Source organism: Diplodia seriata (genome assembly GCF_021436955.1).
Source record: "Diplodia seriata strain FDS-637 chromosome Unknown scaffold_2, whole genome shotgun sequence".
Taxonomy (NCBI): Eukaryota; Fungi; Ascomycota; class Dothideomycetes; order Botryosphaeriales; family Botryosphaeriaceae; genus Diplodia; species Diplodia seriata.
The window spans coordinates 1272036-1292470 of record NW_027117309.1 but is presented as its reverse complement, the minus strand read 5'-3'; the positions used below and the strand labels follow the sequence as shown (position 1 = coordinate 1292470).

Below are 20435 nucleotides of genomic sequence, written 5' to 3'. Positions count from 1 at the left end.
CCCAGAAGAACCAAAACGAGGTTGCAGACCAACACTAAGGCAGATACCAAACAGCCAACATGGACTCCACTCTTCCAAGCCGTTGGACTCTTCCATGGGATAAGATTGTCGTACTTCCGCCAAAATGTACGCAATTTCCTCTTCCACGATGTTGGCGGGGGAGCCAATGATTGATTTAAAGGAAGCCGTTCTGAGGTGACGGACGCGCAGTCTTCGAGGATGGAAGAAGTTGAATTACTAGGGAAGCACGATTTAGCACTACGCTGAGCGGAAAACGGATTTGTGTCCTGGGACAACTCACTGTTCTGCTGAGATACCGCCCGGTGTCATTGTCCGTAAGCTGATTGTTTCGTGGTCGTCTGTACTTCTATCAGGTCCAGGGCTCGCCATCATGTCAAGGCTGTCGTGTGTTTTGGCATGTGTCAGGCTGACAGTGGCGGAAAAGCTATGGATTCTGCAGACACAAGGCTGAAACCAAAGTTCCCCAGTTATACCCGGATACGGCTTGACCAGCAGGCAACCAGATGCACTGCAGGGATATGCAACCATTGCACCTCCTACGAGTTCAGCTGGAGGGCTGTGCAACTCCATCCCTGCAGCATTTGCTGACCATGTCAAGTAAGGGTAGTCTCGCATCCGCCTACGCCGACTTGTTACACCGTCGGGACAAGCGACAAGGCTGTCGCCCTAGATTTCTTATGTGTGGTAATTTTGAGCCTAGGATGAAAATTACTCGAGGTACGATGACTATGAAGAGCATGATTGTTCACCCGCCGAAGAATTACATACGAGGACATCATTTCAACGTACCATGGAGCATATACCTGGCAACGATTACACCAAAATATAATATAACATGCAACCTACCGTTTGCGACACGCCTCCTGCGATGCAAATCAAAATGGGGTCTGCGTGTTGCCTATGCGATGCTGGTATTATTGATTTCGATTAAAATCTGGCTGGAATATGGTCTGATGCGCCGTCTTTCCAACAGAATGCTACAAGCGTGCTTTTTTGACGTATCGCTGCTGGGAGTTAGATTGACGTGGAGCCTCTGATGCGATTGGCTGGAAGATATGTCCATTCTGCGCATCGCGACAAGGTGTTGCCGTGTTGGGGATAGTGGTACAGCAAGAGGGCTTTGACGTCATTGACGTAAGTGTGGCCTAATCATCACACAAACACCACCCTGAGGTAAATAATGTAGGCATGTTTGAGGCAAAGATACTAAGTGCAATGTTCTATGCAGAACCAAACCCGTACCGGCCACTGCAAGCACGTAGTCTGGCTTGAAATAGTCAACAATATGGTTCGCTCTGTTCCTACAATGATCAAGGAGGCCGCCCAGCGGCTACCTCCCATCGAGGACCATGCTTTTGGTTCCATGTTCGATTCTTTCGGACAATCCCACGTGGTGCTCATCGGCGACGGGAGGTACGCACGACGCCTACCACAAAGCAGCGAAGAGACCAAAGAAGCGGCCCCACGCTGATGCAACACATCCACAGCCACGGCACATCCGAGTTCTACCGTGCCCGCGCCGCCATAACGCAGCACCTCATCACGCACCACGGCTTCAACGTGGTCGCCATCGAGGCCGACTGGCCCGACGCCAAAGCCGTCGACCGCTACGTGCGCCACTTGCCGTCCAAATCCACCGCGCAGTCGATCAAAAACGTCGGCGTCTTCGACCACTTCCCGCGGTGGATGTGGCGCAACACCGAAGTGCAGTCCTTCGCGCACTGGCTGCGCCGCCACAACGCCGCGCTGCCGCCCGAGCAGCGCACCCGCGTCGCCGGCCTGGACCTGTACTCGATGGGCGCCTCCATCCGCCACGTGCAGGACTACCTCGACCGCCACGCCGACCCGCAAACGGCCGCCCTCGCCCGCCGCCGGTACGCGTGCCTGGAGCCGTGGACGGACGACCCCGCCGCGTACGGCCGCAACGCCTTCCTCGCCGGCGGCGCCGCGCCGTGCGAGAAGGGCGTCGTGCACATGCTGCGCGACATGCTCAAGAACCGGCTCGACATGGCCGCCGCGCGCGGGGACGAGGATGGAGAAGACGACTTCTTCGACGCCGAGATGAACGCCCGCCTCGTGCGCGACGCCGAGGAGTACTACCGCGCCATGTTCTACGGCGGCGACGCCAGCTGGAACCTGCGCGACTCGCACTTCTTCGGCACCCTGGCCCGCCTGCTGCAGCATGAGCAGCAGCAGCAGAAGCAGCGCCGCAAGAGTGGTGGCGGCGGCGGTCCCCCAGCCAAAGCCGTCGTGTGGGCGCACAACTCGCACGTCGGCGACGCGCGCTTCACCGCCATGGGCGAGAGCCGGAACCAGCTCAACCTCGGCCAGCTGTGCAAGGAGCAGTGGGGCGCCGGCTGCAGCATTGTCGGTTGCGGGACGCATGCGGGTACGGTTGCTGCTGCGCACGAGTGGGATGGGCCGATGGAGGTCATGGCGGTGCGGCCGTCGAGGGAAGATAGCTATGAGCGGTTGATGCATGACGCGGGCGTGCCTTCGTTCATGTTGGACCTGCGGGAGGGGGTGATGGATCGGGAGTTGAGGAAGGAGCTGATGAAGGAGCGGTTGGAGAGGTTCATTGGCGTGATATACCGGCCGGACACTGAGCGCTGGAGTCACTATTCCAAGGCTGTGTTGCCGCGTCAGATGGATTGTTTGGTGTGGTTTGATCAGACCGAGGCGGTGCATGCGTTTGAGACGGCGCAGCCTGATGAGCCGCCGTCGGCCGGGGAGACGTATCCATTTGGCTTGTGATTGCGAGTAAGAAAGCTCCAAGCTCCTTCCTTGGTACGTCGTACTCCTGCATTTATCCTCCGTTTCCTGGCTGACTACCTGCTCACAACGCCTTAGTTAACCTCTTCCCCCTTTTTTCCTGATCCGAGTTGCGTTGCACCATCAATGTTTCGGACGCAGACGCGACACAGCCAGCTGAACATCATTATACCTTGAAAGCTTTCTACTTCGCATTTAGATTACACCAAATACGTCTCTGTAGCAGAGTAGCTTCTATCTTTCACGACTGATGACTCTATATTCCATTGATACTGGATGTAATATAACTTTACACGGAAAGTCATTCTATTCAATCTATCGCTGAACGGGCAAGTTGCTAATACACATCTCAAGTAGCCAAGTAAGAGTACTCACGCCTTGTCTAACAAAAAACCGTTCCACTGCAGCTTTTGGAAAACCCGAAGGGGGTCATACTGCTGGCTGATCTCACGCAGCTTCTCCAGGTTTGCAGCACCATAGCTGGCCAGCGGATTCTGGTCCCAAGTAGCATCGTTGAGGAAGACAAAGTCAAGCAGGAGCCCTTTGCGCCGCGCAATATCACGCATCGCCGCGCCGCTCCTGTGGACGGCCTCGTGAGCAAGCGCGTCGGCGCTGTCGTCCTGCCACTGGATGACCGAAGTGAACCCTGCACCCGGCATCAGCATGTTTTTTTCGTTTGACCAAGACGCTCGCGGAACAAGAGAGAGATACTAACACTGTTGACTCTCGGGCGACAGATTCAGCGGGTTGTCTTTGGCATTGGTTGCCATGACGGCAGCCGAGGTCACCGGCTGGATGCCGAAGGTCATCATGCAGTCGAATTTGGACATCATCTCCTGCGAGATGTCCAGCCACGCCTCGTACGCCTCCTCGTAGAGGGAAAGGTCGGGCCTCGTTGAGACCGCAATTATGTCACGCCTTCAGAAACAGCTGGTCAGAAGATGCACCTTTTGGCAGGCGAAGGGAAACAACGCACTTGAAAGCGGGTCTCTCTCCCAACACCGTTTCAAACGCCTTCGCGAGCGTGTACGGCGTGCCAAACGAAGGCTCGATGAAGTGGCGCTCGAACGGGATGTCGTAGAACATGCTGAACACGTCCGGGCGCTCCACGGGCTCGGAGTAGATCCAGGCGACGATGGTGTGGTTGTTGGAGAGACTGAAGGCGAACGACGAGCGAGGGTCTTCTTCAGCGGCCTCCTGGTAGTCGTGTACGGCTTTCAGCAGCCGTCTGTTCTGCTGCGGGCCGTAGATGCGCGCCTCGTACCAGATATGCTCCATCGGCAGCGTCTCGAGCTCGAACGCCGTGACGATACCTGCCCCGTCAACATCAGCATCCGGTACTTGCTGAACTCAAACATCAAAAGCAAGGGGGAAGAACTAACCAAAATTCGCCCCACCCCCCCTAACCGCCCACCACAGCCCCTCATCCCTCCCGCCCCTCTCCGCCCTCACAACCTTCCCCCCAGCCACCACCACCTCGACCGCCCGCACCCGCGCGCACGCCAGGCCCCACCCGCTCGAGAAACTCGGTATCCCGCACCCCAGCAGCAGCCCGCCGACGCCGACGTCGGGCGTGCGCCCGCCCAGCACCGTCCGGCCCGTCCCCTCGAGCGCGCCGTAGACGTCCAGCCAGCGGTTGCCCGCGCCGACGGTGGCGACGGCGACGGCGTCGTCCGAGAGGGCGATGCCGGTCAGGTGATGCGTGGAGACGAGGACGCCGGAAGTGTTGGTGGACGCGAAGCCGGCGTTGGGCGAGTGCCCGCCGCTGCGGATGGAGAAGCGCGCGCGGGTGAGGGCGATGAGGCGCAGGGTCGTCGAGGTTTGCGCCGTGTTGAGCGGCGCGAGGATGCAGGCCGGGCGGAGGCGGCAGTCGGCGGACCTGGGGGAGGGAGGGGTGGGGTGAGCCGGGAGGAGGGGGTTGGGGGAGAGGAGGAGGAGGGAGGGAAACGACGACTTACCAGTTGACCCGCACGTCGTCGTCGTAGGACGGGCTCTCGGCGTCGCGAACCGTTAGATCGGACGGTGGCAGCGCCAGTTTCGCCAGAGCGCAGGCGAGTGCGGCGCGTTCTTGATCCGGCGCGCACGGAGATGACGAGGCTTCGGGACACGCTGCCGTTGCTGCTGAGAGGAGGGAAGAGATGTGTGTGGCCGCCGAGCAGGATACATCCGTCACGCCCGCTTCGGCCAGCAAGGTGGCGGTGCTGTTGTTGATGGCGCAGCCGTCTTCGGAGAAACCATTACTTTGGACGAGGACTTCTTGTTCAGGATGTGTGGTGGCGCTGCACAACGGTACCGCCAAGATGATGGCCAAGGCGGGATATAGGAGAGGGTATCGAAACTGCATGGTATCAAAGCACGTGGATGTTATCTCTGACTGAGAAGGTCTTGGAGAGTGAAGGAAGTTGCTGCCACGGGCTACTAATAAAAGCTAATCATTCTGCAACAGGGCCGTGGAACTGCTCCGACGATGCCCAGGCCGCGTCGCGGACTTCCCGATTGGGCCTGTCCGACTTCCGGTACTCCCTCGTCACTGATGAATTCCTAGCCTTTCATCGGCCCGGACGGCGGAAAAAAACTCACGACCGCACGATGACGGTGAAAACGATGCTTTACTATCTTGGGGAAGTCCTTACACCGTCATTCCCCTTCTCACCACACCGATCGTCCCACAATTCCGTCCCCCCAGCTGCGTGCCTCGTCCCTCTCGACCCCCATCCAAGCACCTCGCCCCCTCCCTCCAACCTACCTACTCCATCATGACCGCCTCCCACGCCTTCGACTTCTCCCCAACCCCCACCTCCCTCCTCCTCATCAACAACCTCGCCTCCGGATCCGGATAAACATTCTCATCCGCGCTCAAATTCCGCGGCCTCCCCTTCCCCTCGGGATACGCAAAATCAAAGTTCAATAGCAGGTGTGCGAGGATCATCTTGATCTCGTTGGCGGCGAAAAAGCGGCCGGGGCACGAGTACTTGCCGTGGCCGAAGTGCAACGAGTTCGCGTCCGTCATGGCGAACTGGTGCTTGTTGGCGGCGCCCGGTTCGGAATCCCGCGTGCGTGCGTACCGGAAGCCGTCGAAGGCGGAGGGGTTGGCGATGTTGGATGGGTCGTGCAGGACGCTGTCGGACGCCATGCTGAAGTGCGTGCCGCGTGGGAGGGTTGTTCCGTCGGAGAGCGTGATGGGGCTGCGGACGATGCGGTTGAATGCGACTGCGCGCGGGAGGGTTAGCGGTTGTTTTTTCTTCTTCTTTGCTTGATGGGATGGGGAGAGAGAAAGCACTTACGCAGACTGGGCGGGTTGTGGCGCTGGGACTCCTTGAGGAAGCTGTCGAGGTTGCGCATCTTGTTCAGCGTCGTCTTCTTCCACCCGGCGTCCTCGTCCAGCACGCGCAGCGCCTCGGCGCGGAGCGGCTCGAAGTAGTCGGGCCGCGCGCAGAGGTCGTACAGCGCGTGCGCGGCCGACATGGTGGTCGTGTGGATCGAGGCCAGGCTGAGCAGCAGCTGGCGGTGCGCGAGCTTGTCGGGCTGCCCGTCGTTGGCGTTGGCCGCGTCCATCATCCACTGCAGCAGGTCCTGCGGCTTCCGGTACTCCTCCTCGCCGCCACTGTCGCTCTCCAGCCGCCGCCGTTCGCGCACCTCGGGGCTGATGATGCGCTTCGCCGTCGCCAGGTTCGAGTGCACGCGCCAGTACGAGGGCAGGCCGACGGCGATGAAGGGGTGCAGGAAGGCCGGGAACATGCGTAGCGTCATCACCGTCCGGAACACGTTCTCCGTGTATTCGATGCTGGTCGCCAGCCATTCCTCGTTGCGGCACCCCTTCTCGCCCAGGAAGACGCGGGCCGAGATGCGCGCGACGATCTTGAGCAGGATCGCGTTGATCTGGACCTCGACCCATTTGCCTGCGCCGGTTTCTGTTAGTGTCGAGAGAGCACGCGGTGGTGGGGGAGTCGTCTACCTTTGCAGTCGGGAGTCTCTTTCTTCAGCGCAAAGTCAAGCTCGTCCTTGACGATGGGGATGATGGAGCCGAGACTGGGCGTCAGCTTGGTCTGAAGAACCTTGGAGTGCAGATCACTCTCAAGCAAGATCAGCGTGGTAGAGTAGCGGCCGAGGAGGTTCTTGATGTGGGCTCGGATGGCGCTGATCTTCTCGTCTGGCAGGTTGCGCAACTCGTCGACGAACTTGTTCGGGATGATGAGGATGTCGGCGTCGTTGCGGCGGACTTTGAACATGGACGACTTGAACTGTGGGCGCGGATTAGTTCGCGCTTTCAAACTGCTTCTGAACATCTCACTTTGGCGTAGCCCTCGCGGATCATTGGAGCGGCGCCCCGGACGAAGCGCAGACCGACAACCCATCCCGGCTCGATCCATGATTTGTGCCCGACGAAAGGTGCTTTGACGCCAAGGATCTTGTTCGCAAGCACTTTGAGGACTTGGAAGATCCAAACACCGGTGATTGCAAGAATTGCCCAGTCTCGAGGGCTGTATTGAGCCGCTTGGGCTTCAAGGGTGCGAGTAAGGCCGAGGCCCGTGTTGTTGGTAAGGGTAATAGTGTGAGCGCTCATGGTGACAATGTGGTCAAGTGAAAGTTGAGATTCTGTTTGCTGTCTCATGACAATTTGAATGAGAGCTCCCATATAGGCTCAAGGTGTCTAGCAATTTGGACGTCTGCTTGTACGGATTCGGATTTCCTCATCGGGTTGCCCGGAACCATCCGCGTCCCGTGAAACGATCACACACAAGGCATCAGGATTGTTTCAGACACTCGCATTTCTGTCTAACTCTTGCGTCACCGCTGAGCTCAGCTCCGGTCTCCGAGCGTAGTCCATCCCACTTCGGCTGGCAGCGGAGCTCCCCTCACTCAGCCTTGCCCGACACCGAATGCCAGATGGCGTCCATGGCCGAGACAACCTCGTCGGGCAACGGACCCTTCTGCACAGCCTCGACATTGCTCACTATTTGCTGCGGCTTGCTCGCACCGAGGATGACGCCGTCCTGCTCACCGAGGGCTGAGTGGTAGAAGATCCAACGCAGGCTCGCCTCGATCTTGGAAATGCCTCGGGCGTCGATGATGGTGTTGAGGCGGTCGATGGCGTCGTGCATCTCCTTCTTGTCGTACTGCGCCTTGTAGGACTGGCCCATGACGTTGCCGTCGGCGAAGCGGGTGCCCTGCGTCTCGTTGGCCGACAGCCGACCAGTGAGGAAACCGCCGGCGAGGGGGCTGAATGCATTGAAAGTAATGCCGTGCTTCCGGAGTGTGGGAAACAGCGTGTCCTCGACACCGCGGCACACGAGGTTGTACTGGCCCTGGTAAACGGTCGGCGGCGTGTAGCCCTTACGCTCGCAGATGGCAATGAATTCAGTCAGCATCTCAGCTGAGAAGTTGGAAACGCCGAGCTGCATCTCGTGAGCATGTGATTGTTTGCTGGCGACAAAGGGCAACTACCTGCTCGTAGAGGCCCATCTTGTGCATTGCGTGGAGGCCGTCGGCCTGTTCCTCCAGCGGAGTCTGCGGATCGGGCATGTGGCAGTACAAAACATTGAGGTGGGCCTGTTGAGACTTGTCAGCGGCGATCAATGGCACTGGGATGGAAGTCGACTGACACCGGTGGTCTCATGCATCTTCAGGCGGCTGTTGCTCTCATAGACTGACTTGTCGATGGCGAGGGGCGTCAGGGTGCCTTTGCCATCGCCAGAGCTCAGGATTTTAGAGTCAATGGTGAAGGCATCGCGGACGGCGCCAGCCTCACCAAGGAGCTTCTCTGAGGCTCCTGGGTTGGTCGGGGGATAGCGAGCGGCCGTGTCAATCCTGCGGATGCCAAGCGTCTTCAGCGAGTGAAGCAGCCCGGTGACGGCCTCGGGCGTTGTGTAGGCGCTGCCAATGGAGGCGCCGCCAAAGATGATTTCGGGGTGGGCGGTTTTCGACATGGCGGATCACGGTGTTGGAATATCGTGCAGGGTGGTTTGGTTTGGAGAGAGGATGGGCAGCTTGCGGCGCAATAAATAGGAATGGCAGACAAAGAGCGTGACGTAAGTTGTGCAAGCAAATAAGCAGTCGCGCAGGCTGCAGCTACCTAAAGCTTCAGCCCAGCCCCGGTCCCATGTCTCGCTCGCTTGGTAATCCTCCGCTGGTTGGCAACTACATAATTCTTGGCCCCCACCCGCTTGTCGCTTGCTTCCGAGCCGAATTGCATAACTGCACATGACAAATTGCCCTTTTCGGCCATCCCGCTTTCCATTTGATTTCCTATTCGGTACGTCCGCTAGTCTGCCACCGCTTGGATCCCGCCATTGTGCTTTGCATGCTACGATAGCGACCTCCGCAGTCTGCTATACAGCCTTCCCCGCAGCTTGTTCCTTGCGCGGCCGGAAAACAACGACTTGCTCCCGACTCGGGCCAATTCCTTCTCCCGAGAAGACGTTTTCAGGACGCTCGGTCTGCCCGGCGGGAAAGGAAACATCGTGCTTCAGGATGATATTCGCCAGCACCGCTTTGATCTGCGCTGCGGCAAAGAACCGGCCAGGACAAGCAAACTTACCGTGGCCGAAAGGCAAACTGGTGGCCCCTGTGCTGGTGAACTGGTGGCGCTTGGCTTCATCTTCCGACTGCAGCCGCTTGCGGAAAAACCGGAACCCGTCGAACGTGTCGGCGTTCGGATAGTAGCGCTCGTCGTGCGCAATCGAATTGGTCGCCATGGTAATGAAGGACTTTGCTGGGATGACGGTGCCATCTGACAGACGCAGGGGCGACATGACCTTGCGGTTGAAAGACACTGTTGTCTGTCAGCACACACGGGCGGTCTGGGTAGTGGGGAACACTCACAAAGACCGGGATGGTTGACGCGCTGCGATTCCTTCATGAAGCTATCCAGGCGCTTCATGTTGTTGATGGCCGAGAGACTCCAGCCTTCCTTGCCGACGACCTCACGAATCTCGTCTCGCAGTGGCTCAATGTACTGCGGCATGGCGCACAAGTCGAAAAGAGCGTGCGTTGCGCTCATGGTGCTGGTATGGACAGCCGCAAGGGTCAGGAAGAGCATCTTGCGCGTAAGCACCTTCGGGTCGCGGTCAGCTCCCCGTGCCGAGTCACTAAGCCATTGGATCATGTCGAGGGACATCTTCTCTCCAGGATATTTGAGCCTCTCCTCGAAGAGATGAGCCAGGCACCTCTCCGCGGTTTGGATGTGGTCTTGGACACGCTTCGTAGATGACAGGAACGGCGCAATGAAGGGACGGGCGAAGGGTGGGTATGCGCGCAAGGCGGTGGAAACGTGGAAGACGTCCAAAGTGTACCCCGTGGCCGTGTTGAGCCACTCTTCACTGCGGCTAACGGGAAGGCCAACAAGGACTCTGGATGTGATTGCCGCGACGGTGCGTAGGATGGTCGCGTATGCCGCGAGCGAGACTTCTCCCTGCGTCTCGGGAATGGCATTGGACAACCAAAAACATGCCTCTTCGTTGACGGGACGAACCAGCTTGTCTGGCCGCTGGTGTCAGCTTCAAGCGTTGGCAAAAACGAAAAGTGTGCGACATACTCAAGTTCTGCGTTAACTGAGCCTTGCAAACGTCATTTTGCAGGTGGCTGGTTTGTATGATGTCCAATGTCGAGTACGCTCCAAGGTGCCTCTTTCGGCTGGTTAGTAAATGTGAGGGCAGAACAGAGCGAGGGAAATGCACCTCGGTCATGCCAGCGCGCACGCTCAAAACACTCTCTGGCGCGGTCCGGATTTCGTCTACGTATTTGTTGCTGAGCACAATGCGCTCCATGTCGGCCGTCTGCACCTTGAACATGCTGTCTTTGTACTGCGCAAGGTAAGCATCGCTGGATCCAGAGCAACCCACGCCACTGACCTTGTCGTATCCGCATTGGATTATCTTCCCTCCGTTGGCGACAAAGTTGCGTTTTGCGCGCGCGAGCCCAAACCATCCCGGTGCTGGTCCAGCCCGTGGGGCGGATTTGGTGTCTGGTGCCGGGGAGAACAGCCATGAACAAAAGAGGAGAATGGCAGATGAGAGAATAGGCCAGGCGAGGAAGGGCATGAGTATCTCCTTCTCGTCGGTTTTCATCAAAGCGCCGATCATGGTTGCAAATCTCAACGGAAAGTGTGGTGTTCGGGAGGGAGGGTTGACGGGCAGTCGTCGGGTAGTATCTTCGCGCAAGCTCGGCACCATCCCGAAATGTGCGTCCGAGATCATGACGAACCCGGTCAGCACGGAACACCCTTCTGGCGGTCCGTACCGAAGAATTGCTAATGACGCTTTTTGCCAGGATAGTGACTTCGGTAATCCTCCGAATGCCGGATTTCGTGCCCGAGTGCTACTCCAACGCTACCGATGGGTCTACGTTATCTCACTGGTCAACCTCCAGCAGAGTCGGACTAGTAAGACAAAGTCTATGGGGATGCCCAAATGGATATGATGTACTTGTAGCGAGTGGTCGGCATATGCGAACCGTCCACTGCAACTTCCACAACCATGATGTCCATACCCTTCGAAGCGAGCTGTACCGACACTTTGAGTCAGGAGAGCAGAACCCTCCTCCACGACGCTCTCCAGGGCTACGATGAACTCTACGGCGTTGGGTCTATGAGCAGCGCCGTGTACGACACTGCTTGGGTATCCCTGATCACCAAGACTGTGGATGGAAGCAAGCAATGGCTCTTTCCTGAATGTTTCTACTTCCTGCTCCGCACCCAGCTCGGCAACGGAGCTTGGGAGTCGTACGCGTCCGAGGTTGACGGAATCCTCAACACGGCAGCATCTTTGCTTTCGCTGAAACGACACGCATGCGAGCTTTTACAGATCCTCGATGTCCCGCCGCGCGAGCTCGATGACCGCATAGAGAGAGCCATTGGGGCACTGGGCTCGATGCTGGCCGACTGGGATGTCTCCTCGGCCGCGCACGTTGGATTCGAAATAATCGTCCCCGCTCTTCTTGACGAGCTTCAGCGGGAAGGTCTTTTCTTCAATTTCAAAGGACGAGAGGAGCTGTTAAAGATCAACGCTGCGAAGCTCTCTCGTTTCAATCCAGCCTTCCTCTACAGCACGCTCAAGACCACGGCGCTGCACTCACTGGAGGCCTTCATCGGCAAAATCGACTTCGACAAGGTCTCCCATCACAAGGTCCACGGCGCCATGATGGCTTCTCCATCTTCAACAGCGGCGTACTTGATGCATGTCTCCACGTGGGATGCCGACGCCGAAGACTACCTCCGACATGTGATTCAGAGAGCATCGAACAACAGTGACGGCGGGGTGCCAAGCGCATACCCGTCCACCTACTTCGAACTTACCTGGGTACGTGTGTCAATTTGCTGACAAGATTGTCAATCGCTAATGTGTCCCAGATCCTCTCCACTCTTCTCAAGTCAGGATATACCGCAGCAGATCTGGACTCACGGGAGCTGGAGAAAGCCAAGACCATCCTGGCGCAGGTCTTTAAGCTTGAAGGAGGAACCATCGGCTTCGGTATTATCTCCAATTTCCCTATTATTTCCCTATGATGCTGACCGAACAAGCGCCCAACACAGGAGCAGATGCAGATGACACGGCAAAGGGACTTCTGACCTTGAAGATGTTGGGCGTCAACATCGCCCCCGACCAGATGGTACAGAACTTCGAAGCGAAAGGCCATTTCCGCACATACTCATCCGAGAGAGACCCGAGTCTCAGTGCAAACTGCAACGTCCTGGTCGCATTGCTTCACATGGACGACTTGTCGCGCTACTCTCCCCAAATATTGAAGTGCGTGCGCTTCATCTGCGATTGCTGGTGGGAAAGCGATGGCTCGATCAAGGACAAATGGGTACGTTTGGTTGGTCCGTAACAGTTCGACAGTGCACTAACGGAACCTGCACAGAACCTCTGCTACCTGTACCCGTCCATGCTCATGGTCGAAGCATTCGTGGACCTGCTGTCCCTCACAGAGATAGGACTACTATCCGACCTTCTGGACCAAGAAACAAAATTCAGGTTGTCTGTAGCACTTTGCCAAGCCACTCTGCGTGTGATGTTGCAGCAAATGGACGACGGTTCCTGGAACGGATCACCAGAGCAGACATCCTACGCCATTCTCACCCTGGTGCAAGCCCGCCGAGTCGCCTTCTTCGAACCCATCAGCACGGAGCTGGACTCAGCCATCGAACGCGGGCGCGAGTACATCAAGTTCGCCCATGATGCAACACCAGAGGCCATCTGGATAGAAAAAGTTTCGTACACGTCCCCGCTGCTTTCCAAGACGTACACCCTCGCCGCACTGAAAGCCTCCGAGCCGCGCGCCATCGCCACAGTCGGCCACGAGTTGGGCAGCGGCGGTGCAGCAAACGCAAAGCTGGACCGCTACGTCGACTTCTACCGGCGCACCCCGCTCTTCTCGGGCGTCCCGCGCTGGCAACTCCGCGCATCCATCCTCGAAGCCTCGCTCTTCCTCCCCCTGCTGCGCGAGCGGCATCTCGACGTCTTCCCGCGCGAGGGGCTGGAGGAAGAGCGCTACCTGGAGCTCATCCCCTTCACTTGGACAGGCTGCAATAATCGCTGCGGCACTTTCGCGTCGGCGTCCTTCTTGTACGAGATGATGGTCATCTCGCTGCTCAACTATCAGGCCGATGAGTTCATGGAGGCCGCGGCTGGGCCTGCGTTCGCCGAGGATCTGGACGAGCTGCGCCGGCGGATCGAAAGCCTCTTCGCGGCGGACGACGGCGACGAGGGAGAGCGGAAAACGAACCCGCCCAAGCGCCCGCACGAGACGACAAATGGCGACGGTCATGTCGAGATGTCTCTAAACGGCACCACCGAGCCGTCAGGATCAGAAGACGACGTGCTGAGCCCGCTCGCCCGCTTCGTCGACCACGTGCTCACGCACCCGGCCGTCGCGGCCGCCAGCGCGCACGACGCCGCGCAGGTCCGGCGCGAGCTGCGCACCTTCCTGCTCGCGCACGTCGCCCAAGCCTCGGACAACGCCCGCTTCGTCGCCGAGAAGGAGGGCAACAGGTCAGCATCGGCCACCCCATCATCATCATCATCGGCCTCGTCCTCCCCTTCCACATCACCAGCCCTGTCCGCCTCGTCGTCCTCCCTCTCAGAGACACCCTCCTCCACCTCGTCCACCTCCACCTCCTCCACTTTCACCTCCCCCACCACCTCCTTCTTCACCTGGGTCCGCTCCACCTCCGCCGACCACACCTCGTGCCCGTACTCCTTCGCACTCGTCTGCGCCATGCTGGGCAGCGGCGGTGGGGGTGGTGGTAGCACCAACAAAGAAGAAGAAGAAGACTGCTTCCCCCTCGTCTCCCAGAAATACTTCGCCGCCGACCTCTGCCGGCACCTGGCGACCATGTGCCGCATGTACAACGACTACGGCTCCGTGCGGCGCGACCGCGTCGAAGGGAACCTCAACTCCGTCGACTTCGCCGAGTTCGCCGTTAATACTACCAAGAACAACAGGTATGATGGCGGCAATAACACCAACAACAACAACGGTGCGGAAGTGAACGGTGACGACAACGACGGCGACGAGGAGGAAGAAGCGAAGAAGGCGCTGTTCAATCTGGCCGAGTACGAGAGGGAGTGCCTCGGCGCGGCGCTCGCGCGGCTGCAGCAGGCGGGGCAGGATCAGGCGGCGTCGGCGGGAGGTGGCTGGCGGAGGAAGATGGCGGTGATGCGGTTGTTTTGCGACGTCACGGATTTGTACGGGCAGGTTTATGTCGTGAGGGATATGGGGACGAGGATGGTGCGGGGGGAGGGGGATGGGGATGATGCGTGAGTGGGGGGACTCGCTGTCGGCTGCTTGGAGTGTTGTGTTCGTTGGGCGGAGTGGGGTGAGGTGGTGTTGATGCTTTCAGTATGGTAGACAGTGGCGTCCTGGAATAGGATCGTTGGTGTGAGAATTGTCCCGGGTTGATTTGTCGACACGTGCATGCCCGCGTTTGGTGTCTTTTGCACCATGTGGTAAAGTTACATAGACTCTGTCGTCCCAAGGGAGAACGCTGCTCGCGTTGTTTCACCGATCTGATGCTGCACGTTTTTCTGCACACAAAACCTCCGATCTAGCGCTGCGTGCGGTTCGTACAACGTATCCTCGAAGTAGGTGGTGAAACCATGCCTACAGCAGCCATCGTCAGCACCAAGCGGAAAGAAAGAAAGATGCGGTTCCACTAGTCACGCAGCGGCATTGTTCGTGTGGCTGTGGAGTTCGTGCAACCCAGAACGACGCGCGGACCCGCGTCCGCTCGTAAGGTAAGGCATACATTAAGCTTTCCATCCGAGGCGTACCAATATTCCTGGACTACACCATGAGCTTACCTGATTCAGATAGCAACATCGCTCCCGAGACTCAGAGAATTGTAGAAGTAAGCAAGCAGCTGGCCGTTCCGCGCACTTGTTTGATCCTGTAGATAGCAGCTCGGGGGGCCAAAGCACACGCAGGATTCAGGACTACTCCACGATGGTGGAAAGATGCGAGGCGCGAACGAAGCCGGAGGATCCAAGACGAACCGCCGTAGTGATGTATCCGGATGGTGTGCATGGTCAGCCGGCAGGAGCCTGGCGGAACCAACGAAGGAAGGTGTGCCTTGTGGAACTGCAGCCGGGGGCCAACAATGGCTCACTGCAGCCACGCAGGCAGCCACTAACAGTCGATTCCGCACGCCAATCGACAGGTCCTTGTAATGGTGTATAAATTCCACTCAGCGGTCCGGTCGAAGCGCAGCATATCAGCACTCAGCTAAAGGCCCCACCCCTGACATCATGCGCAGCACTGGCATATTGAGCACCGCCGCGCTACTAGCCGCCATGGCTACCGCGGCGCCGCAGCTATACCAATCCAGCCCGGACGATAACGACCTAACGCGGTTCGTCTCCGACTTGGGACTGTCTTCGGCGGTGGCGCAGAACGTCGCGGCGACGCTGAAGGCCGCCGAGAACAGCACCCTGACCGATGTGGAGAAGGCGTCGTTGGCGTGCTACGTCAGCAGCGCTACTTTTGGCGGCGAGTATCTCGATGCTTCGTCGGCCAACTACACGGATCGGATCGATGTCAACTGGTAAGTGGCAAGGTTGAATGTTCCAAACGCTGCATCGCTGACAGGACATCGATAGGTCGGATGCCTGTTGGCAAGAGTCCCGGTGCGTAGTCGAGCCCGGCTCCGCCAAGGATGTTTCTCGCGCCTTGCGCATCGTCGGCTTCCTCGGAAGCAAGTTTGCCGTGCGCAGTGGCGGCCACAATCCCAACGTTGGCTTTGCCAGCGTCGACGAGCATGGCGTCTTGATCGACATGGTCAAGCTCGATGAAGTTACATTGAACTACGACCGGTCAGTGGTCAGCGTGGGCCCGGGGAATCGATTCGGCGCAGTCTATGAGAAGCTCAACTCATCTGGGCTCACCATTGTTGGCGGCCGCGTTACCCACGTTGGTGTTGGAGGCTACATGCTGGGAGGTATGTTTTCTAATCGATTGCCTGTATCATTTGCTGGGTACTGATGCCTCAGGTGGAATGGCCTTCTTCTCCAGCGAGTATGGCATGGCGGCAGACAACATCAAAAGTTTCGAGGTAATGTCGTCCTATCAATGCTCGGAACGATTACTGACTCCACGACAGATCGTGCTGGGAAATTCTTCCATAATCGAGGCAAATGCGGAGTCCAATTCAGATCTTTACTGGGCCTTGAAGGGGGGCGGTACAAATTTTGGTATGCCAACTCCACAACAGGCTGGAAGGAAAAACTGACCCGTCCCTTGTAGGCATCGTTACGAAATACGATGTGAACACTATTCCAGCCGCTGACTGCTGGTTCGAGGGACGAACCTATGCTCCCAACCAGACCGAGAAACTCTTTGAGGCTATGATCAAGTACTCGGCAGCGGCAGAGAACGACACCAGTGCCGGGCTCGTATTCAACATTTCTCCCGGGGAGTCCATCGTGGCATTCGTGTACAGCAAGCCTGTGGAAAAGCCCGACGTGTACAGCATGTTCTACGACATCCCCTACACTCAGAATTACATCAACTCGACCTTGGGTAATACGTACGACTTGGCCCTCGCATTCGCAGACGTGACGGACCTCAGCACAGCAAGGTACTGTCTCCTCCTTGTTATCTTCTTCCCACGTCCTGCTGACACGAAACTTCAGGAGGCAGACCGTCGCAGTTGCGCACAAATATAGTCTTCAATCATACAAGGAGAGCTACGCAACGTACCTGAATCTCTCTTCCCAGGTCGCCAAAGACTTCAACGGAACTCTGGCCTACGGTGTTCAGCCGTTCACCAGCGCTGCCGTGAAGCAAAGCCAGCGACGAGGCGGCAACCCACTTGATTTGACGGATGTGTCTCAAGACTGTAAGTGTACAGCTTATCCATCTCTCCGGAAACGCGGTGCTGACGCGGTAAAAACAGGGTTTGCTTCGACAATCCAGTGGGAGGATGCGGAGAATGACGAAGCGGCGCTGAACGCCATCCAAGCTCTGGGCGAGAGCGTCCGAGTGACCTCGGAGAAGTACGGCGCCGGCTTACCGTTGCGTTTTATGAATGATGCAAACCACAAACAGAACGTGCTCGGAAGCTACGGAGCTGGAAGCCTCGCTCGGCTCCGGGATGTCAGCAAAGAGTACGATCCGCAGCAAGTGTTCCAGAAGCTGCAGAACAACGGCTTCTTGCTGTCCAAGGCTTGATGGATTGGAAATGTAGTTGGAGCATCGACGTAGGTGGCGGTGCCTGCTTGTGGAATGTTACTGTTTCTGAGCCTTATGACGCATGTGCAGAGGAGTTACCCTTTTGAGCGTGTTGGTGCGACTGTCTCCAGCCGGAGCTGCAGGCACGAAGACACGACATGCATCATAAAAACCGTAGACATCTCCCTCGAGACACAATGAACCTCTTGACTCCCTATATCATCCCCTTCTCTTCCCCTACCTCATAAATCAAACGTCGAGAGCATGATGCAATCGAATAGACTGTCAGACTCCTCTTTCCTGCGGCCGCAGCCTTGGTCGGAGTCCGTCGCGTCGACCATCTCAGCCCAGCCAGAGACACAGGGAGCCCCAACATCCGTCGAGCTCCTCGTCCAAGGCCAGCGCGACTGGAAACTTCGGGACCGCCTCCCTCCGCTCGAGGTGGACTGGGAGAAGCCATACGACCCCGAGAACCCCATGGACTGGGGCTCACGGCGGAAATGGACCTACGTCGCCCTCATCTCCGCCGTAACCTTCAACACGTACGTCATCCAGCCAGCCAGCCAGCCAGCCAGCCGAGAGGCCATCGGACACCATCCCCTTCCCTCCTCACAGCCTACGCCACGCTGACGCAACACTCCCCCCTCCACAGCTCCCTCGCAACCACCATCTTCGCGCCCGGCGTGCCCGAACTCATGGCCGAGTTCCACGCCACCAGCGACATCCTGGCGACCTTCGTCGTCTCCGTCTACGTCGTGGCCTTCATCTTCGGGCCGCTCGCGTTCGCGCCGCTGAGCGAGTTGTACGGGCGGTGCGTGCTGCTCAACGCGACCAACGTCCTCTTCCTCGCCTTCACCGTCGCCTGCGCCGTCAGCACCGGCCTGCCCATGTTCGTCGTCTTCCGCTTCTTCCAGGGCCTGTGGGGCTGCGTGCCGCTGACGCTCGGCGGCGGCATCATCGCCGACGTCATCCCGCCCGCCCGCCGCGCCAACGCCCTGAGCGGGTGGCAGCTCGGTCCGCTTTTGGTAAGTGTGTGTGGGTGGTGGTGACTACTTACGCCTCTTGCTCGTCTCGGGTGCTTCGGGTTCCCCCGAAACCCCGCGTGTATGTGTGTGTCTGTGTATATGAGGCTGACGAACTGTCCAACAGGGTCCCGTGATCGGTCCCATTGCTGGAGGTTATCTTTCAGAGTCACTAGGGTGGCGGTGGAGCTTCTGGATCGTCACCATAATCGTAAGACCTCCCTCCCCAACCCAATCCAATCCTCATCGAACCCCCACTGATCAGACATCACTCCCCCCAAAACAGGAAGGCGTCCTCGTCATCCTCAGCCTCGCCATCCTACGCGAAACCTACGGGCCGACCCTCCTCGCGCGGCGCGCGGCGCGCCTCCGCGCCGAGACGGGCAACCCGGGCTACCGCTCCATCCACGACGAAGCGTCGGCGAACCGCACGCCATCCCAAGTCTTCGCGCGCGCCATCCTGCGGCCGGTCAAGATGCTGCTGCGGTCGCCCATCGTCGTCATCCTCGCGCTGGAGGTGTCCATCGTCTACGGCTACCTGTACCTGCTCTTCACGACCTTCACTTCCGTCTTCAGCGGCACCTACAACTTCTCGCCCGGCGCCGCCGGTCTGGCCTACCTGGGCCTCGGTACCGGGTTCATGGCGGGTCTGCTCTTCACGGGGCTCCTATCGGACGCGCTCGCCCTCCGCCTCGCGGGCGGGTCCCCCTCCGGCACGCTCAAGCCCGAGCACCGGCTACCACCACTCATCCTCGGCGCCTTCAGCGTACCGATAGGACTATTCTGGTACGGGTGGGCGGCCGAGGCGCGCACGCATTGGATAGTGCCGATAATCGGCACCTTCTTCGTCGGCTTCGGCGTGCTGTGCGTCTACATGCCCGTCCAGGCCTACCTCATCGACGCCTTCGCCGTGCACGCCGCCAGCGCGAGCGCCACGAATACCGTCGTCCGCTCGCTCTTCGGCGCCTTCTTGCCCTTCGCCGGCCCGCCGCTGTACGGCGCGCTGGGGCTGGGCTGGGGCAACAGCTTGCTCGCCTTCGTCGCGCTGGCGACGGCGCCCGCGCCGTTTTTGCTGCTCAGGTACGGCGAGCGGATTCGGTTGTCGCCGAGGTTTAAGCTCAATTTGTGATTGGATTGGGGTGGGCGGTTTTCTGGTGTTGGAGGATTCATCTCCTTCCCACTTGTTTTGTCTCTTTGCTCGGTTTCGCTTTCTCTGTTTCCTTTTTTTTTTTTTCATCTTTGTCTCTGAGAATTTTCCCAATTCGAGCGCGTTGTTTCCCTATTTGGGTGGGTGTACAATAGACAGGCAGACCAAGACAAATGGAAACCTGATCTCTAGACAACATCTGAACCCTCGTCTAGCCGAAATCCTTCCCCGGACCCGTTTTGATGGTAGACAGCAGTGAAGGTGATGTACACGCAACGTTGTGGTAGAGTCACCGAGCTGTAGGGAGCCTGCAGCCACAACGCTTATGCGAGCACCATCGATGTTCTGGGTTCGGTGGGGAGGCCCAGGCTGAAACGGGAGGAAGTCAGGCCGTTAAGCAAGACGGAGGCTGCCGTCGGAAGCTGATCCGGAACGCCCCCGGTGCGACCTTGCGGTTTGCTGACGGGGCCTCTATAAGCCACCGCCGAAGCGGACTTCTCGATTTGGCACGCCCGGAGAACAAGAGAGGGTGTAAGCAAGGCAGCAGAGACAGTTTGTGTTGCGGAGCGTTGCCGAAGAGAGCTCCGAGCCGCCCATCGGGCTTAGCCTGAAGGAGAGCCTCCAGAGGGCATCAGATGGCAAAGCGTTAACGGAAATGCGAGAGTTCGTCGTGGAGCCAGGAGTGAACGCGCCGTACTTCGGGGGAAGTCGTTTGTTCTTTGCTTCCGGGGGATGAGTAGAGAGAGGATAAGGAGATTTAAACGAAAGGAGGCCGCAATGGAGAAAGGCTGAACATAAATGCTGGCTGC

The 20435-nt window shown here is 58.4% G+C and overlaps 8 protein-coding genes across 8 annotated transcripts; 4 read left to right on the top strand and 4 right to left on the bottom strand.

Annotated features, from left to right (window-relative positions):
- Positions 1–1370: 1370 nt before the first annotated feature.
- Positions 1371–2775, top strand: SLS55_001766 (uncharacterized protein; the record flags this gene model as incomplete). The annotated part of the gene is made up of 2 exons (XM_066773255.1): positions 1371–1379; positions 1462–2775. The coding sequence occupies 2 exons, from the start codon at positions 1371–1373 to the stop codon at positions 2773–2775; spliced, it is 1323 nt and encodes a 440-aa protein (XP_066635822.1).
- A 389-nt stretch (positions 2776–3164) lies between these two features.
- Positions 3165–5137, bottom strand: SLS55_001765 (uncharacterized protein; the record flags this gene model as incomplete). The annotated part of the gene is made up of 5 exons (XM_066773254.1): positions 3165–3439; positions 3509–3684; positions 3770–4106; positions 4176–4672; positions 4752–5137. 5 exons carry the CDS (start codon positions 5135–5137, stop codon positions 3165–3167), a joined length of 1671 nt encoding a protein of 556 aa, XP_066635821.1.
- A 402-nt stretch (positions 5138–5539) lies between these two features.
- Positions 5540–7357, bottom strand: SLS55_001764 (uncharacterized protein; the record flags this gene model as incomplete). The annotated part of the gene is made up of 4 exons (XM_066773253.1): positions 5540–6003; positions 6078–6704; positions 6749–7034; positions 7085–7357. 4 exons carry the CDS (start codon positions 7355–7357, stop codon positions 5540–5542), a joined length of 1650 nt encoding a protein of 549 aa, XP_066635820.1.
- Positions 7358–7649: 292 nt separating this feature from the next.
- On the bottom strand, positions 7650–8720 carry SLS55_001763 (uncharacterized protein; the record flags this gene model as incomplete). Its single annotated transcript, XM_066773252.1, has 3 exons — positions 7650–8189; positions 8239–8343; positions 8397–8720. 3 exons carry the CDS (start codon positions 8718–8720, stop codon positions 7650–7652), a joined length of 969 nt encoding a protein of 322 aa, XP_066635819.1.
- A 402-nt stretch (positions 8721–9122) lies between these two features.
- On the bottom strand, positions 9123–10659 carry SLS55_001762 (uncharacterized protein; the record flags this gene model as incomplete). Its single annotated transcript, XM_066773251.1, has 4 exons — positions 9123–9565; positions 9616–10272; positions 10328–10588; positions 10644–10659. 4 exons carry the CDS (start codon positions 10657–10659, stop codon positions 9123–9125), a joined length of 1377 nt encoding a protein of 458 aa, XP_066635818.1.
- A 608-nt stretch (positions 10660–11267) lies between these two features.
- On the top strand, positions 11268–14553 carry SLS55_001761 (uncharacterized protein; the record flags this gene model as incomplete). Its single annotated transcript, XM_066773250.1, has 4 exons — positions 11268–12089; positions 12140–12260; positions 12323–12597; positions 12652–14553. 4 exons carry the CDS (start codon positions 11268–11270, stop codon positions 14551–14553), a joined length of 3120 nt encoding a protein of 1039 aa, XP_066635817.1.
- A 904-nt stretch (positions 14554–15457) lies between these two features.
- Positions 15458–17457, top strand: SLS55_001760 (uncharacterized protein; the record flags this gene model as incomplete). The annotated part of the gene is made up of 8 exons (XM_066773249.1): positions 15458–15462; positions 15545–15832; positions 15888–16225; positions 16278–16339; positions 16388–16478; positions 16531–16864; positions 16920–17125; positions 17183–17457. The coding sequence occupies 8 exons, from the start codon at positions 15458–15460 to the stop codon at positions 17455–17457; spliced, it is 1599 nt and encodes a 532-aa protein (XP_066635816.1).
- A 477-nt stretch (positions 17458–17934) lies between these two features.
- Positions 17935–19608, top strand: SLS55_001759 (uncharacterized protein; the record flags this gene model as incomplete). The annotated part of the gene is made up of 4 exons (XM_066773248.1): positions 17935–17999; positions 18110–18482; positions 18607–18690; positions 18766–19608. The coding sequence occupies 4 exons, from the start codon at positions 17935–17937 to the stop codon at positions 19606–19608; spliced, it is 1365 nt and encodes a 454-aa protein (XP_066635815.1).
- Between the last annotated feature and the right edge of the window lie 827 nt (positions 19609–20435).